General features: G+C 48.4%; 2 protein-coding genes across 2 annotated transcripts; both read right to left on the bottom strand.

Annotated features, from left to right (window-relative positions):
- Window positions 1-3,495: 3,495 nt before the first annotated feature.
- On the bottom strand, window positions 3,496-8,323 carry LOC309880188 (tolloid-like protein 2). The gene is made up of 5 exons (XM_082764787.1): window positions 8,203-8,323; window positions 7,485-7,612; window positions 7,189-7,402; window positions 6,133-6,383; window positions 3,496-4,881 (listed from the first exon to the last, which is right to left on the bottom strand). Exons 1-5 carry the CDS (start codon window positions 8,234-8,236, stop codon window positions 4,747-4,749), a joined length of 762 nt encoding a protein of 253 aa, XP_082620913.1. The 5' UTR covers window positions 8,237-8,323; the 3' UTR covers window positions 3,496-4,746.
- Window positions 8,324-8,648: 325 nt separating this feature from the next.
- Window positions 8,649-16,799, bottom strand: LOC309880133 (zona pellucida sperm-binding protein 4-like; the record flags this gene model as incomplete). The annotated part of the gene is made up of 9 exons (XM_082764662.1): window positions 15,503-16,799; window positions 15,322-15,424; window positions 14,842-14,997; window positions 14,285-14,472; window positions 14,021-14,118; window positions 13,555-13,685; window positions 13,286-13,384; window positions 9,631-9,791; window positions 8,649-8,726 (listed from the first exon to the last, which is right to left on the bottom strand). Exons 1-9 carry the CDS (start codon window positions 15,659-15,661, stop codon window positions 8,649-8,651), a joined length of 1,173 nt encoding a protein of 390 aa, XP_082620788.1. The 5' UTR covers window positions 15,662-16,799.
- Between the last annotated feature and the right edge of the window lie 2,012 nt (window positions 16,800-18,811).

Raw genomic sequence — 18,811 nt, 5'->3', positions numbered from 1 at the left:
AGACACTAAAACCCAGTCAGGTGTCAGAAAGCATTGGTTGCACTACAGGGAAACGCAGAGAGAGCAGAAGGGCCAGCTCGACTGACTTGGTTGGGACAGAAAACAGGAGGGCTGAATGCTCCCAGGGAGCATTCCACCAAACACCTGAGTGTTCCAATGGCCTCACTTCTCTTGCCCTGACTGCTCCCCTGAGTTCATCCATCAACCGAGAGAGACAGCACGGCTCCCACTCACCATTTTGCTCTCCTCCCTGAGAAATCCCTGCACGCGCTAACAGCTGACCGTCCGGCTCCAGGTTAGCACTCCTTTTAAGATACGCTTCTCTTCCTGCTAAAAAACAAACTGCAGACCTGTAAAGAGGAAGAGACGATGGCATTTCTGTCAGGGTGAGTCAAGTAACCTGGCTGGATCCCAGCACACCTGGTAAAGCAGCTCCTCTGCCGGGGGCAGAGTCTGGCCAGCACGTGGAAAGCTGAGCTTCAGGGCACTGAGGACTCCACCTCCTTTTTATCTGCCTTATGGCAAGCAAAAGTGCTCCTGGCTCAGATGATGTGTTTAATTCGTACCAGAGCCCAGCCTGAGGGGAATCCTACTTTTATTCTCTAAGGCTAACACCTTGTCTGACAGAGCACGCTTACTGGGAATGCCAGGACAAAGTGGAGGATTTCTGCCAGCTTGTTTCATGCCTGATGCTGAGACCAACGGCTCTCTGCTGTGGACAACCTTCTCTGTCTCCACTGTGGTATACCACTGAATTCATGCTTTTAGAGGATAAAGCATCTCCTGGCAGACAACAGGTATTCCCTTCAGCATCTCACACATGGTGACTGGACGGTTCTTGGGCACTTTCTGGAAAATTAAGTCCCGTCTCTTAAAATGAGGCTTGGCCATTTCCCACAGCACTGGTAGCTGGCAGTCAGAGTGGAAAGAGAAATTAAAGGACAATGCTATTTGAACCACAGTGAATATATATATAAGCCTGTGAAAGGTCCCCGCACGTACAACAGATAGATCATGCACACAGTGAGAACATACCTTGCTGCAACTGCAGATGTCAGTGTTTCTCCATGAGCTGCTGCATTGGTTCATATTCCGTCTTCTATTTTACCTCCCATTCCCCACTGGCTTCCCTTGGTCTGCATCGTTTCCAATGCTTCAACATCACTTTAGCCCATAACTGGCTATGTGACTGAAGGCTTCCTGGCCCTCATTTTGGAAATCATGTCTACCAAGTGACTTGATTGTCAGCATCCAGGCTCATTCCAGAGTCATGCTGTGCAACAACACTCTGGTGCAGGAGGCTGCACGGGGATGCTTATTCCTTACTGTGCTTCTGTTGCTGCTCTGCCTTTGGGAGCAGCTGGGATGAAATTCAGTCACTATGAAGTTCTGAGTGGCCCTGACACACACCACAGGAAGCATACTGGGTGGTGGGACATGCATGAACTGTGTATGTGTTGGGGGAATAACACAGATATGATCCGTAAGGAAGCACGACAGGCATCAAGCAGAGGACAAAAAGAGGAAGAAAAGCATCTTAGGTGCTGCTTGGCTACCGGACATTTTGCTGTTACAGTGGGAGTGTAGACCACAAGGCTGCAGTAAGGAACACCTGCCTTATGCGCATCCTGCTGTCCTTTACACACGAGTTTCACGTCCCAGAGACTTTGGGACCTGCTGCTGAAGGCTCTACCCTGTAGAGTACTATATGACCTTTCTCTTTTGAAATCTACTTATGGACTAATTTCCACAACCATGTTTATCACTGTAGATCTACATCCCAGATCACTAAAGGATCAGCACAGAACACAAGACAATGATGTAGCCTTTGGCTGACCAAGTGTCACTGCCTAAGTGTCCTTCTGATTCACAAAACCAAGATCAAGCGAAGGCTCAAGCAAAAGTTACTTTCTGCAGACAGGAAATCCCACCCGCTATTAGCTGCGGACACAACCAACAGTCAGCAGAAACAAGAAACGTATTAAGAAATTCTCTCCCCTTGACGACGTGGTAAATGCATGCATACAACAGAACATGCAACTGAATCCAGTCTTTAATGAATGCAGAGACTCATTCTGCACATGTACATTTTGATTGCCCCCACACCCTCCCACTCCCTCCTCCTCTAAAAAAAATTATTTTAGTTAGTGAAAGGTAAAACCACACGAAGACCAGAATATGTATATACACCTTAGAGGGTCTCATTTTTTTTTTCTTAAGAAACTTTCACATGTTTAGAATTATTGACTGTTAAGCCCAGTCAGTACAGCAGAAATACTCCACACAGATCATTGGTTGAAACGTACAGTACAACAGTTGTGAGTACACTGTCACAAGAGACACCTGCTTGAATGGTAACAAATGCAGCAGATCCATCAAACCCTATTGCAACAAACCAGAGCATTGAATACAGTCTGAGAAAGATGAGAAAATATCGCAACAGAGAGCACAGATGTTGAAGTACACAGGAAGCTTCTACAGTAACTTCTCTCCAGAATCATTACTCCCATTAGAGAGCCAGGAAATCTGAACTGCTGCTTGCCACTTGGAACTTTCCTTCTGCTTCACAGGGACTGGCGTCAGGCTTTTATTTCCAGACCTGAGTCACCGCACTTTTGCTTGAATGGGGGCAAGGAAGAGACCCCAGCTAGCAGACCTCACTTTCCCAGACCTCTATGGACAAACAGCTTGAGACAAAAGGACTTGCCTGTAAAAAGGCCACACAAAATGAAAACAGAAACAAAACAGAGCTAGAAAAACAAACAGAAATAACATGGTTTTATGCAGTCTGCAGTAAAGCTATAGTCAATGGATCAGTATTGGTCACATGACAATTAAGGCTTTGACTACTGGTCTTCTACATGCACATTTTATATACATACAACCATGTGTGTGTATAAATTATTTTATTTTTCTTGTTCTAAGCAAGAAAATATTTTCATGCATTTGCTTCCCATAGTATTCACAATACTTGGATCGCATTCTGTTCAAGGACTTCTGGAGAGGGATGGGTCAATTTATTATCCATCTGGAAAAGGCCTCATCTCCAGAAAGGTCATTTGTGCCTGACAGTGGCGCTGGCCCCCCACTTCAGTCATACACCCAAGCAGAAGGTGTCACCCCAGAGCCTGACAGTACATTGGTTATGTAAACATAGTAATCCTTGGATTATAAATACTTTATTAAAGCTAACATACCTCAGCTTTTAGCTCATAATTGCCCATGAGTGCCTTAATGAAATATTCCTAATAAAATCTTTTTTTTCTCCCATAACAGTTCAATTACAGTGCTTCCCCACAAAGCGCATTTTTCCCTACTTTTTACCAAAGAAGTGCCAAGCTATCTGTTAATTATGCAAGTCCATGCTGCAGTAGCTTCCACATATATAATTAACTGCAACACAGAGCACATCTCAGACTTACAGCTCAAAGTGCTTAATTCATCATCTCGCACGCATGCCCGGGCTGTAGGACTGCTATGACACTAATAGACCGGGTCATGGGCTAGCAAAGAACGGAGAAGCAGCAGAAATCAGCAGAGCTCTTCCATTCCTCATCCTGTGCCTGCAGCATGCACATATTTGACAGGTTCCCAGAGTTCACCAGAACTGACCTGCAGCATGGCCTGTGTTCCTCTGCCTCAGGAACAACCAGTGACACTATGCTAAGATATTCTGTCCAATTCTGACTCAGTGTGTCCTTCTGTGCGATGCTCTGGCTAGCTGATGTCACAGAGCACCCCTAGGTAGCTGTGGAGAGCTCTCGGGAGAGCAACTCAGACAGCTATGAAAAGGAAGGGCTCACAAAAAAGTGGTACTAAGGAACAACAGGAGTGTGGAATGGAAGCAGCATAAAGAAGACTGGGAAAGCAAACACGGGTGGAGTGAGGAGAGAGTTCTTATTTAAAATAAGGCCTGGACTGCTGCCACAGCCCTCTGAGCTGCCTTGCCTGGTAGTGTAATGGGAGCAGGCTGCCAGCATTCCAGTTCCTAAGCTTTGCCACCATCACACATTCATGCCTTGCCTCCTACAGAAGCACTGCCCTGTCAGCCACAGCATTTCATTTGGCCACTGCCTGGAAGTACGCCCATTCAACACATACTGTGACAATTACTGCAGATCAGGCACGGGGCACTTCTTGTTCATTGTGGTCCAAGTAGCTAGCAGCCCTAAAGAGACCGTCCCCATACCGTTTCCTACCTCTCAAGCCACGATAACCAAGACAATAAATAGATGGGATAGGAGGAGCCATGGAATTTGGAGTCCTGGCCGTCTGGTCGTTCACTTATTGCACAGAGTACTTTGTAGGGGAGAGTGGGTGCTCCCCAAGGTCCTTTGAGAAAATCCTACCGGGTGGCTGTCCTCCTCATCTGCTCCAGGAAATGCATTCACACAGCTCATGTACAGGATGCCTAGGAAGTGTCACCTAGAGACAGGATATTCAAGAGACTGAGACTTCTCTCAGCTCAAGCTCAGTCTTCACTCAACCCCACGGGAAGCTGTGCAAAATACAATGATTATGCCCTGACAGATATGATTAGAAGACAATTTTTGGTCCTGGGTATGTTAACAAGAGAGGGTCAAGCTAATGATTTCAGAGGCGAACTTTTGTGACTGGATTTAGTTTTAGTTACAGAAAATGCTGTACACTGCTTTAGGCCAGGTGCACAGAAGCTTAAAAAAAGACAAAGATCACAGTTAAATGTCTCAATCTTCAGATGGGGAATGTCTGAAAGGAGCAGTCACATTACTTTCTCATATGCAGTGCATCCTGAAATTTGGTACTAATGTATCGGGCGTGAAAGCCTTTCTTGTTAATGGTGTCATCTGTGTGAAATCGAATCATGATGGAATCCCCTGCAGAGTAGATTTCTTCCAGAGGCTGCAGAAAAGGAAGACCAAAACAAAAAACAAAAAAAAGAAGAGAGAGAGAACATAGATTGGTCAAGTTTGCATGCTAAATAACTGCATTACGATACCAGAGTTCAAGCTCACAGTGAAGACAGACTGGCCAGAAAACACTAATACTGAGAACTCAGTACCTCCTGCCCTGCCCGCTTTCCTGAGCATATACCCTTGCTCTTTGCATGCATGCCTTTTAACATGTGACGACTGATGCCAGTCCATTCTACAATCCCAGTTCTTCCGGTTGGTTTTGGTAGGTCACATTCACAGGACTCCCTTGACATTCTTGTTCCAGCCTTCTGAGTATGCTCTAATTTGTCCTAATCTTTTCAGGAAATGACACAATGCAAAGTGGACCCTGTAGGCAGCTGAGGCCCTTCCAGGGTCGATTAGCAGCAAAATAACTTAGCCATATATCTTACAAGCAAAACTGGCTATTTCCCTCACTGTTGTGTCCTGCAATAGCCTCCCCATGCTTCTCTGCAGGACTGATGCTTTCCCCACCACTCTGTTTGACAGCATGCAGGTAGGTGATTACTGCCCCCCTGTCCTGAACTTCTACGCACCAATCTGCTATGCCTTTGCTTGTTTTCCAGACTATTTCCCCAGTTTGCACAGGCTGGTGTGACACACGGGCTGCCTGATTGTTTCTCTTTAAATTCAATAAGCACATTCTCTGTTTCATCGCTGAAGTCCTAGAGAAACCAAACATGGAACCTCTGGTTTTAAATACCACCCACTGTTGGAGCGAGTAACTCCAATTCCAGAGTCACTTCTGTTAAAGGGGGACACAGATAACAATTTAGGAGACAGGACACCATCCCAGAGTCAAACAGCTCCGCCCTTCACTCTCTCCAGAGCATGACTGCAATGTACCTTGGCTGCAGGCAGGAAGTAACTGAGGATTAAACCAGTCTCTGGAAGTAGTTTTTTACTTTCACACAATGCTTTTGGGGCCAGGCTAGGGCACAGCAATGCAGCAGTCCCATGCTGATTGCACACAGCCCTAGCTTAGCAAGGGAAAGCCAGTTGGAAGGGTTTTCAGACCAACTCTGTATAGCAGATAAAATGACTGTAATCTTTACCAAGAGGGGAAGAAACAAAACACAGACACACAAGGCATTCTCATCACCAATTTGTGACTGCTGACCCTCTCCGAAAAAGGACACGAGTTCCCTTCTTTCCCACCTCCAGCCAGCACTGTGAATTCACCATCACTATGGCTTACCCCTGAACCACAGAAGCGTCCCAGGCGGGGTGCAGTGCTGTCATAACCATCGTAGATCTCCATGTAGTCGTACCCACAGTCAGCTTCTTCCTCGACCTCAAATGTCTGGAATATGAGCTCCACCCCATAACCATCTTCAGCTACAATCACCCAGTCACAGTTGGCTTGACCTGGATAGTTGTTGTCCCCAAACTGAGCATGGGAATACAGCTCCTTAGTTTGCACTTCAGCCTTTAAGAGCCCGCCACACACTGAAGGAAGAAAGGGCACAAAACACAGTCTCCTCAAAGGCCCTACCTCATGACAAAGACTTGCCATCCCGCTTTTGGGCCGTCTGTGGGAAAAGAAAACCTCCAGCACATGTACAACAGGGAAGGTAACTAAGCACTGCACCCGATTAAGACAAAACAGTGAAGTCTTCAGTCATCCATGAAGCCAATGACCCACATAATATAGAGGAGCCTGATCCTTTTGGTTTCCCCGCTGCCAGTGAGGAAGATGCCTCTCACATGCACTGCTGCTCAGTCTGCTTCGTTCACTTATTGGCAAAGGTTTCAGAAAAGTGAACCTTGATACAACACACCCACCTCTGGGCTGCCACAAACAGAAGATCAAGTTTGCTGTGTCTGTTCACAGCACATCTCTACTTCCACCATAACCAATCCGGTATACGCTCATTCCGTGTGTGGGCCAATATACCCTAGCGGCATCCCTTGCTAAGCTAAGCTGTATCACCTCAATTTCTGAGGATGGATGAGGAACAGATGCGGCTGCTGCTCAACCAACCATCTTCAATTTAAACAAGGGAAGATGAGTAGGAACACCTGATGTCAGTAGACCTCTCAGCTAGCATCTATGGTATGGTGCTAGCAGTGGTCTGAGAGCTGGTTACAGCTCTCAGACCACTTAAGCACAAGTTAAGCACAAGTTACAACCAAATAAAACCCAGGCTAAGCTCCTTTTGCAAAAAAGTGGGTCTGATCTTCACTGGTAAACAACACAGTGAGATCTGATGACATCTCATCACACTGGGATATTGGCAGGGAATCAGCTTACCTGTGCTGTGTTTTGCCTGGAAACCTTTTCTTTGCACAGAAGCATCAGAGTAAAACCTAAGGAACATCTTGTTGGTAGAAGCTACCACAGGGTCTGGTTTCTTGCTGCCACAGAAGCAACCGAGGATAGGTGACTTGCTGTTGGGCCCATCATACATTTCCAAGTGGTCATAGGCACATTCTTGGTGCTGTTCAATCTCAAACTCATTGAAGATCTACAGCAAGAATAAGGAAAGTGACAGAGACACAATTCTGAGCATGTTTCTCCCCTGGCACTCCCATTCACTGGTCACTCACTACTTTCACTCGGTGGCCAGATGTTGCAGAGATATTCCAGGTGCACTCTTTCCGGCTTGGGTACTTGTCAGGCCAGTTTGGACTGCTCATCATTCCCTCGGCACTGCTCAGCTTATGCTCACAACCAGCTTGAGAAGGAGAGGGAGATCATGAGGCAGAGGCATCAAGGTAGGTCTCATACAGGAACTGCATCACTGAAATGGCCTACATGCTACTTCACGCCCAATGAGACCCTAAGCATGGCAGAACTAGGGAAGACTTCGGTCACTGGAGAAAGTCTTTCAGGACTACTGCAAAATTCTGCTGGGTTTGTCCCCAGGAAGGCCTATATGTCTGGCATCCCCTGGTGCAGCCGCGCTAGCTGGCTGAGTTAACTGGTCAGCTGGTGAAAGAAACCAGTTTATTCCCCTGGGCCCCATTAACCTCATCTGCACCCTCACTCCCAAATGTATTCTCCTGCTCCTCCTTCTCCTCTGCCCTGCTCCCGGTGACATGGTCTCCAACCCTGCCACCGTGTTGATGTTGACTGGGAAAAGGATGGAGCTGAAAACAAGCCCTGTTTTTCCTTTCCCAAAGTAGTTTTTCAGCTAGCAGGGGCTTTTTCAGTGCCCCAGACTGGTACGGCACTTGGCTGCACAAACTAGCTTCCAACATAGGCCTGAAGCACTCTGTGTTTGTGGTAGCTCATCTTTCCTGAATGCAGAGAGCAGGGACCTACCTTCTTTACAATCGTGGCCATTTTCATGCAGCATAAAGCCATTTCTGCACTGGCATACGTAGCTTCCAAAAGTGTTGATACATTCATGCTGGCAACCACCATTGTCTTTGGAGCATTCGTCCTTGTCTGGGCAAGATCAAACCAATAAATACTGAGTTGCCAGTGAGAGGCAGACTACCGCCGTCACCAGCTGTGAACCCCATATCCAGACTGGAGAATACAAACACAAACCTCCAACCCCTATTGCTGGATTAGTCCAGTCACCACCTTATTAGCCCATACAGAGTTTTCTTCAACTGTTTTTCATTCCATAAGATGTATCACAGAAGTGCATTACATAATGCAGGTTTTGAATTATTAACGACTCCTCATCTAAAAGAAACCTACAGCAACACCTCTTTCTTTTCAAATAGGGACCAGGAAAAGAATCTCACAAATTCACTAGCCTAGGCAAAAGTCTGCTGGTCAATCTCTGTATTTTCAAGTTTGTAAAGGCTCTGATGAGCCTCCGTCTTCAGGCTGCTCTGTTCAAGAGCACAAGCAAACAGATAGAGAAGATAATCTAAGGTATGAGCTGCTATCTGAAGCTGAAAAAGAAAGCACTATTCTTAATGACACCGGAGACAGAGAGAATTTCTAGGACCAGGTTCCCCTTTGCTTCCATTGAGGAGGGACAAGAAGCACACACCTGCCAAGAAGAGGCATTGGACTCAGAATAGAGCATTTCAGAGAGAGGGGACAGGGGCTTGACTGACAGGGAAAGAAAATATCCATATACACATACACACTCCTGATTTCCCTCAATTCTCTTTTGTCAGTGTTCTTACCCCATTCCCTTCTTGCCCTAGTCTTTCAGCAAGGCTGTGTTTATTAGAATAGTAGGCTTTCCATTTAATTTAGGTAAAATTATTATTCCCACCTTATTCAAGAGCCTAGTGGTATCGAATGAACTTCAGCAGCTTCCCAAATTAAGGAAGAGCCATTTCCAGTGGAGGAAGTGAAACCTGAATGTTTTGTTCAGAATCCATCCTGTCCTTGGCAGGGCAGAGAATAGGCTCTTTTCATGGTTATTTGCTTTACCCTTGAAGAACTACCTCTTTATTCACTTCTATTTTCTTACAAAGGCAGCCCGAGGGAAGGGAGGGATGGGACACCTATTAAGGATGGAGAACACCCACTATTTTGCAAAACTGGCTGAGGAAAGAAGTCCATTTATAACAGAACAACTTTAATTCTCCACTCCCTGGAGAAAGAAGATTCAGACTTCAAGGAGAACAATCAGCATTACTGGCTTCTTATAGCAAGGGTCAGGAAACAACCAGAAGCTCCACCAGCAAGTCAGGCTCCTCTGGCTTGTACCCGAAGGATTTACCCAGTTCCAAGTTAGCCAATAGTCACACTTCTGAGATGCAGGAGTTGGTTACGTACATCATTGCCTTCCAGATCAAACACTTCAAACTGCAGAGAGATCCGGTATTGAGCTGGAGCTACCACCTGCCAGATGCAGTTTTTGTTAGTAGGATATTCCTTGGGCCATCCAGGGCTAGTAATGGTCCCGTTGAGCTTGGTGATGAAGCCCCCACAGGCAGCTGGAGAGGCAACAAATGAACACAAGGTTTGCTTTGTTTTATTCAGACACAGAGCGGGCCATGCTGTCAGCTGGGAAACGAGTCAGACCCCGACTCGTGGCACATTTCAAATCCCAGCCTGCAGAACAGGTAGCAAATGTTAGGAGTTGCAGAGAAGGCAGAAACCTTACCTGCTACAAACCATCAGTGAAACACACACAGCCAGGCAGCAGCCCTACGAGTCACTTGAACTGTGTAATATTGAACCCTATTTTACTCTACAGCCTTGGGCTTACTATGGATCGGTTGATTTCACATGCACAATACAGTTGTAATGGTCAGCTTAGTAAATTCAACCACACGCAGTCTGACAAACCTTATTAAGTTTAACAGGAAGGATTACTTAGAGGACAATGGAATCTCCTCAGGAAGACACTCCTGTCAGCTCTTTGGTGGCTTATTTCAAGTAGACTGCATTTTCACCAGGGAAAATTGGAGGTAAAATCACAGACTTAGCTTTACTCTCTCATTTCCTTTAAAAATTCAGGACATCTCAGGTCCACCCTCTTGAGAGAGGGAATGGTTTTTACCTTAAAGAAATTGACCTCAGTTTGCTCTTTTGATGCAAAATTCTACTTGTAACAACGCATTTTTTTCCGTGCTGTTTCTTTGGAGTAATGAGATATGGCCAGATCTTCAAAATCCACAAGGTTCAAATCTTCTGTGCTTTGTTCCTGGCATAGTTTTGCATTAAGAGAATTAACCCAAGGGGGCAGCTTCAATGCTAAAAAGTGCAGCAAGTGCTTTATGGACTTGATAGAGCAAAGAGTAATACAAAATCCAGAGTGTTGTAGAACCTAACAAAACAAAAATTGCACAAAGCATTTGGAGTTTCACCCAAACTTTCCAACTCACTTGCTTATTACTCTTAGCACCTCACGAGTTTTAGCAGAGGTAGAACAACCACCTCATCTGGGGGACAATGTGGTTGCATTTACATTCCCCTCCATCAGAGTGGGCAACACTGTCTAGGCTATCTACCCACACAAACCATCCGTGTTCTGCACGAGAGCAGGTAGCAGTGACAGAAAGGGGAGCCCCACTGTCCTTTCCACAGATCTGCACCTGCTGCTGTCTGCTCCGTAACAAAGACATGCTCTGCGCTGAGAAGGCCGGATAGCATTAGGCATGCAGCCTAAGGAAGCCAGACCAGGAGCTTTAGCTGTCAGCTTCCAATGTTCCCCCTACCCCACATGGTGGATCATGGGAGATCTGCTCTGACCAAGGACAACAGTTTTTTAGAGGGATTTAGCAGTACACAGAATCACAGAATTTCTAGGTTGGAAGAGACCTCAAGATCAACGAGTCCAACCTCTGACCTAACACTAACAGTCCCCACTAAACCATATCCCTAAGCTCTACACCTAAACATCTTTTAAAGACCTCCAGGGATGGTGACTCCACCACTTCCCTGGGCAGCCTGTTCCAACGCCTCACAATCCATTTGGTAAAGAAGTTCTTCCTCACATCCAAGCTAAAACTCCCCTGGTGCAACTTTAGCCCATTCCCCCTTATCCTGTCACCAGGCACATGGGAGAACAGACCAACACCCACCTCGCTACAGCTTCCTCTATGGTACTTATAAAGAGCTATAAGGTCACCCCTGAGCCTCCTCTTTCTCCAGGCTGAACAAGCCCAGCTCCCTCAGCCGCTCCTCATAGGACTTGTTCTCCAGACCCCTCACCAGCTTTGTCACCCTTCTCTGGACTCTCTCGAGCACCTCCATGTCCTTCTTGTAGCGAGGGGCCCAAAACTGAACACAGTACTCGAGGTGTGGCCTCACCAGAGCCGAGTACGGGGGGATGATCACTTCCCTAGCCCTGCTGGCCACACTGCTTCTTATACAAGCCAGGATGCCATTGGCCTTCTTGGCCACCTGAGCACACTGCTGGCTCATATTCAGCTATCAACCATCACTCCCAGGTCCTTCTCCACCTGGCAGCTTTCCAACCACTCATCTCCCAGTCTGTAGCTCTGCTTGGGGTAATTGCACCCCAGGTGCAGGACCCAGCACTTAGCCTTGTTGAACTTCATGCAGTTGACCTCAGCCCATCGGTCCAGCCTATCCAGATCCTCCTGCAGAGCCTTCCTACCCTCAAGCAGATCGACACACGCACCTAGCTTGGTGTCACCTGCGAACTTACTGAGGGTGCACTCGATCCCCTTGTCCAGATCAAGGATGAAGATATTAAAGAGGACCAGCCCCAGCACCGAGCCCTGGGGAACACCACTAGTGACCGGCCTCCAACTGGATTTGACTCCATTCACCATGGCTCTTTGGGCCCGGCTATCCAGCCAGTTTCTAACCCAACAAAGCATACGCCAGTCCAAGCCAAGACCAGCCAGTTTCTTGAGGAGAATGCTGTGGGAAACTGTGTCAAAAGCCTTGCTGAAGTCAAGGTAGACCACATCCACAGCCTTTCCCTCATCCACCAAGTGCATCACTTTGTCATAGAAGGAGATCTGGTTTGTCAAGCAGGACCTGCCTTTCGTAAACCCATGCTGACTGGACCTGATCCCCTGCTTGCCCTGCAAGTGCCACGTGATGACTCTCAAGATAATCTGCTCCATGAGCTTCCCTGGCACTGAGGTCAAACTGACAGGCCTATAGTTCCCCGGGTCTGCCCTCCGGCCCTTATTGTAGATGGGCATCACATTTGCTAGCCACCAGTCAACTGGGACCTCCCCAGATAGCCAGGACTGCTGATAAATGATGGAAAGCGGCTTGGCCAGCTCCTCCACCAGTTCTCTCAGTGCCCTTCGGATGAATCCCATCCAGCTCCATCAGCTTGCGCACATCTAAGTGCCATAGCAGGTCGCCAACCATTTCTTCATGGATAGTGAGGGCCACATTCTGCTCCCCATCCCCTTCCGCCAGCTCAGGGTACTGGGTATCCAGAGAACAACCGGTATTGCCACTAAAGACTGAAGCTAAGAAGGCATTAAGCACCTCCGCCTTCTCATCTTTTGTAAGAAGGTTTCCCCCCCGCATCCAGTAAAGGATGCAGATTCTCCTTAGTCCTCCGTTTTGCATTGATGTATTTGTAAAAAGATTTTTTGTTGTCTTTAACAGCAGTAGCCACATCGAGCTCCAGATGAGCTTTGGCCTTTCTAATTTTGTCCCTGCACAGCCTCATAACATCCTTACAGTCCTCCTCAGTGGCTCGCCCTTTTTTCCCCAAAGATTATAAACCCTCTTTTTCCTCCTAAACTCAAGCTGCAACTCTGTTGAGCCAGGCCAGTCTTCTTCCACACCAGCTCATCTTTGGGCACATGGGGACAGACCGCTCCTGCACCATTAAGATTTCCTTCTTGAAGAGCTCCCAGCCTTCCTGGGCTCCTCTGCCCTTCAGAACCGCCTCCCAAGGGACTCTGAGCTGCTCAGGACACTGGTTGCCAAAGTCAGCCCTCCAGAAGTCCAATAGTGGTTTTACTGGTCCCCTTCCTGGCCTCACCAAGAAGGGAGAGCTCCACCATTTCGTGGTCACTCTGCCCAAGACAGCTTCCGACCCACCCATCTACCACCAGTCCTTCTCTGTTTGTGAAGAGAAGGTCTAGCGGGAAAACAGGGACAGCGATGTCAGCCCCCCAGGCAGGCCTCGAACCTGTGACCCTGAAGGCTCCTGCCCAGGTAGGACAGGGTTATGTGAGCACCTCTTGCCACTGGGCTAACGCCGCCTCCGCCCACCCCAAGAAGCTAGAGCAAGTAGCATGGACCTCATACCTGAAGCAACACGCAGCTCCAAGGACAGAGGACCCGGCTGGGACACGGCAGGGAGTGGTGGCAGTGTGAAGACCTGAACACTCAGGGGGATGAAGCTCCCAGTGATCAAGTAACTACAGCGGACATGTAGCCTGGTAGAACAGGAACACCCCAAGTCAAGCAAGTTCACTCTGATGCTGAGTATCTACCTTTCTCCAAGGCTGAAACCTAATGATCTCCTTAAGTTAGTTATAGTCCCAGTCTTCCCTCCAACACTTCCTTTTACCTACTAGAAGTTCCCTGGAGTTCAGATTGCAATCTGTAGCATCACTGATCAGCAACAGCTTTACTCCTCTGATTAGAGAATCAGGGACACGCCAGTCCCTACCCTACACCAGTGTCCCTGTTGTGAGCTCAGAACTTGCAACAAGCAAGAACGCCTCCAGGAAGGCTGCACATAGCAGCAGTCCCAGCTCCAGAGTATTACCTGAAAGTGCTGTCCCTAGTGACAGAGCCAAGGCTCCCAGTCTTCACATCCCTGGATGCCACCAACTCATTCTCATACACAGCGTGGTCTCCAGTGACCTGCAACAACAGACCAGGCACTGTGGCTGCAGTAAAGCCAGGCTGCAGAACAGTGTTTGGCCTCCAGAAGCCTGTAGGGTGCCCACTAAATAGCCAAAGCCACATCAGGCTTCTCCAGGTCTATGTGGAGCTCGCAGTCCTGCCTGGTGACAGCTGCAGCTCCTACCTGAAAAGTAGTGCCACAGGCAGAAAGTGGGAACTGGTACACAACAAAGGCACTGTTCTTCACTACAGGGGTGCAGCCAGCACTTGGCCCACTGGCCAGACGCACAGAGTCCAGGATAACAGGTGGCAGGGTCACATCCCGAGAGACAGCAATGGAGAACCGGCCATCTGGTGTGCAGTGAGCTGTCACTGGAGGAAAACAGTCAGCTTTGAGTTCAGGGACAAACAGCCCTACGCATCACAGCGGAGACAAGAGCAGCAAGTCCTGCAGGTCCTCCTGCCTCTAAGCCCCAGAGCACACACTGAGCACAACAACGTGCAACTGCAGCCAGCTCTATAGACTTGTGCCCCACAGTAACACTGATCCTGGCCCTAAAGCCAGCTCTGTTGCAATAATCAAAGTGACTGGACACTTCCATGAGGCAGTATCCTTGACAGCCAAAACCACAACCCTAAGCCACCTGTGGGCCTGCTATGCACCAACCCTGCTCTGCCAAGGAAAGGAAGCTTCCCAGCCAGCAGCTCCTCCAGGAGGGGAGAACAGGGGCCTACACTTACCTGTGTTGCCATAGTAGCAAGTCTTCACCCTGTCCCTGGGGTTGTAACAACAGCCCCGTGCTTCACAGTCTCCCTGGCTGACAGGGGAGGAGGCACAGGGCAGCCGGTCCTGGCTGCGGACAGCAGAGCAGACGCTGCTGCTTGGGGCATCCAGGGCTGCAAGAGGTAGCATAAGTTTTCAGAAAGCACAGGAACAGTAGGGGTATGTGTGTGTGTGACAAAAACAGAGAGGACAGTGGTGTAAGTTGTCCTGATGACTCTGCATATAAATCAAGGGAAGTTTCATGGACTCAGGTGAGAGTCAAACACACGGCCCAGAGCTGGCTGAGGCACAAGTGCCCAGCAAGCTGGGCTCCTGCATCCACATCCTTCCCCAGGGAGTCTCCTGGGCAGCCATGAGCTCCCCTTCCCAATCCCAGGCTGACTTGGAGCAGCCACTAGGCACAGGCAGGGTTTCCTAAGGAGCTGTCAGAGTCTTACCAGGAAGGTCCACAGGGCACCTGAGCAGCTTCTCTTCCTGAAGAACCCTCTGCCCGGTTGCATCTGTGCCTTCAAGCCCCACAATCATGAGGTAGTTGCCATCCTGGGGGAGAACCACACCAGTCAGGGCAGCCAGAGCAGCAGTAAGCACAGCCCCAGCAGGGTCCCTGGGGTCACTCACCCATTCAAAGACATAGCAGCTGGTGTAGGAGACTGACACTTTCCTGGAGCCGTCTGGAGCCCCCGAAACCCAGAGCCCACAGCCAGAGTCATTGTGCAGGGCATGTGCCTTCCCCTCAGTGTCTAGAGGAAAAGCAGACAGCAGCAGGGGCTTCAGCATGCCACACCAAAAACAGGGACCTGCAACAACCCCAACTTTCTGTAGGAAACAGGGTCCCAACCAGCAGAGGGACACAAGGGAACCCAGCAGCCAGGGCCACCTAAACCTTGCCCATGAGGGCTGGGTCTTATAATCAGCTCCCAAGTCACACACAAAGCACTGAAGCTGTTAGCACTTCACATCAGAGCCAGCCCTTTTCTTCTCATTCCAGCCATACCTCTGCACTGTGTAAAGACAGCAGCAGCCAGAAGGCCCCTTGACATCGCCCTCACTTACCCCAAGCGGTCAGCACAAAGGAAACATTCCCTTCCCAGCCCACGGGTAAGGTGAGCTGCAAGCTATCTGGACCACAAGCCAGCAGGCCAGGTTCATCAAGAAAGCTACCCTGAGCCCCCACAACCAAAGCAAAGGGACCAAGCAACCCCCAGAAGAACAGAGCTCCACACACAGGCCTAGCCTGCCCTACAACACCCATCCTGCTCTCCTGCTGAGGACCATGAAGCACCTGCTCCTACTCTGGCCTTTTAAGTTGTGGAGCCAGCTGGGACCACCAATTCCTGGCGTGTCCAGGTGGACCCAGCCCAGCAGTTTAACACCTTCTATTGCTCTCACCTGGCTCTGAATTGGTCACAGGCTGTTTGCATCCCTTCCAGCAAACCAACAGGTAGGAGCTGAGCTTATGTCAAGAGATGTGTTTGTGTTCATATCACACAGCTGAGAGTGGCTCATCCATGCAATTTACTCTGGAGCCTCGGAAGAGCCTTCAAACTCCTTTTCTGACCCTGAGTTCTTCCCATCACCAGAAGAATCCAGGAGATGTACCTTCTTTTCCCCATGGACCCTACTGCTGCTTTGATTACTTATTACACCACACAAGTGCAAAAAGCCAAGTGTCGATGCTCTTTTTCTCTTTTAAAGGTGCCACTGCTTCAAATGCTAGACACAGGGTGCTGACATGTAAGCACAGAACAATGCTCCACATGAAACCTCTGGAAAACTAGGAAGCTCAGGGAGCTTTGCACAAGCAAAAAGAGGCGATACCCTTGAATACTCCCAACTCCGGACTTCAGCCTTGTTTGCAGTGCAGCTTGTGTGGGGATAGCTGCAGGACTGTTCCAGGGCAGGCTGTTGGGTGACAGGCCCATACACACTGTGGGACATTGATCCTCAGAAGCTGACTGGTTTCCTTTGGGAAGCCTAAAATGGCCCAGAAACACAGATAAGGGTGAACCTCCGTGATCCCAGGGAACATTTTGCCTGCCAGTACCCACTGCCTGCCCATAACTGCAATGCATCTCACACCCTCGCACATACAGTCTTTCCCTTGCAACATGTCAGCCCTTCTGCTCTCGGACTAAATACTGCTCCACAAAGCACAAGACCTTCTCAGCAGTTTTGCACAGCTGGGATTGAGGGAATGGATCCTGACAGGCTGCCTGCTTTTGAGCAGTGCTCATGAACTACGTGTGCTCTCCCCAGCACTTCCTGGGCACTGGGCAGCCATGGTGGAGAGGCACTGGAGAAAACATTTGGACTTTGGCAAGGAGGGAAACTTCAACCTCAGCTAGCACCCTTTTCCACAAAAGGCTGGTCCAGATAATCTTTCAAAGTCCCTTCTAATGTGTTCTACTGTGGACTCGATGATCTTGAGGTCTCTTCCAACTTAGAAATTCTGTGATTCTGTGATAAGCCTGTGATCTCTGTAGAAACTGATGTCATACGGAGAAGTGTGCCAAGAAACTTTTGCCCAAGTCTCACAGCCACTGTGAACACCTGAATGGTGTACTTGACTGGATTACTTGCTGATAATTAGGATAATGAAAACAAATAAATAAAGTACTTTGGAGTTAAAGAGACAGTTTTCATTAAATTTTAACTCGCCAATAGTTTGTTTACGCTGATAGGAAAAATATTTACAGGTACTTGAAGAAAACTCTATTTGAAAAAACACCTGGAGTGCTGTAGACTCACCACAGCAATACCTGTGCTGAGAACAGTTTCAGTTAAGTTCCCTTCCCCAGTTTTGGCTCCCCAAAAGCGAGCCTTTGGACCTTTGGGACTCTAGTGCCAGTTGATGGAGGGGTGTACAGCACTGCCACATCCCCTCAGCTTGAGATGCCAAACCCCAGATATGATCTCCTCACCTCCACACTAAATAAAAGACTGTCCACCCAACCTCTTGGAAGATGAGAGCCAAGGCTACAGCCTGCAGCATTGTGCAGAACAGCTGTGCACAGAGGTGTACCACAGTTGACACCCTGCCACTAGAAGCCAAAAGTCATCTGCAGACAGCAGGGATATCCACACGGAGCATCCTGTGGAAGAGGAGTGCTGGCTGCATAGTGGGCAGGGGTGGCACTGGCAGTGTCACCTTCTGAACCAAGGTCCAAGAAGAAAAGGAGCAGACAGCAAGCCTGCAAGAGATTCTGCACAGTTATGCTATTTTCCTCAAGCTTAAGATTTATTTTAGAAAGAAGAGGCAAAGCTATGACACTGTTAGCCCTTTATTTGAAAATCCCAAATGCCTGCCTCCAAAGGATTTAAGACAAAGTTCCTGGAGAAGATGGAGGGAGGGGCTTTGAGCTTGGCTTCCCTGCACTTTCACGTGGATGGAGAGGAACAACCAGCCCTGCATACTCATGGCTTCTGCAAGTAGAAGCAAGCACCCAGAAAATAGTGTCACTTGGATGACATGAAAATGCCCATGGCTTCCCTCGGGGAAAGGTCGGCGTGACTAATTTTCTGAGTTTTCCTGCCTTGTAAATCCTCAGTGTGTCTGCCGGGGGTGGGGATATTTGGAATACACTGATTTCATCTTGATTAAAAAATAAAAATAAAAGAGAGAGAGAGAGAGAGAGAGAGAAACCTTGAAAATATTTCTGCTGGGGAATATTTTGCCTAAAATATACAAACTGTGAGGCAGAACTGAGAAATGAACCCTTCCTCCCAGGAACAGAAGAACTTTACAGAAAAGGTGACGGAGTCATGAACTAGCAGCAGAGAGGCCACATGCAGCAGAGCGAACTCCCGTGAACTCCACTGTCACTGGCTAGATGTCCTTAGACACACATAAACTTCCATGAACTGCCCTGGCAAGGCCTAAGCTGATACAGCAGATGAGATCAGAAGATCACAAACTAGCTTGAACTT

The sequence above is a fragment of the Aythya marila genome (genome assembly GCF_965140915.1).
Source record: "Aythya marila genome assembly, chromosome: 7".
Taxonomy (NCBI): Eukaryota; Metazoa; Chordata; class Aves; order Anseriformes; family Anatidae; genus Aythya; species Aythya marila.
This window is presented reverse-complemented; position numbering and strand designations above follow the sequence as displayed.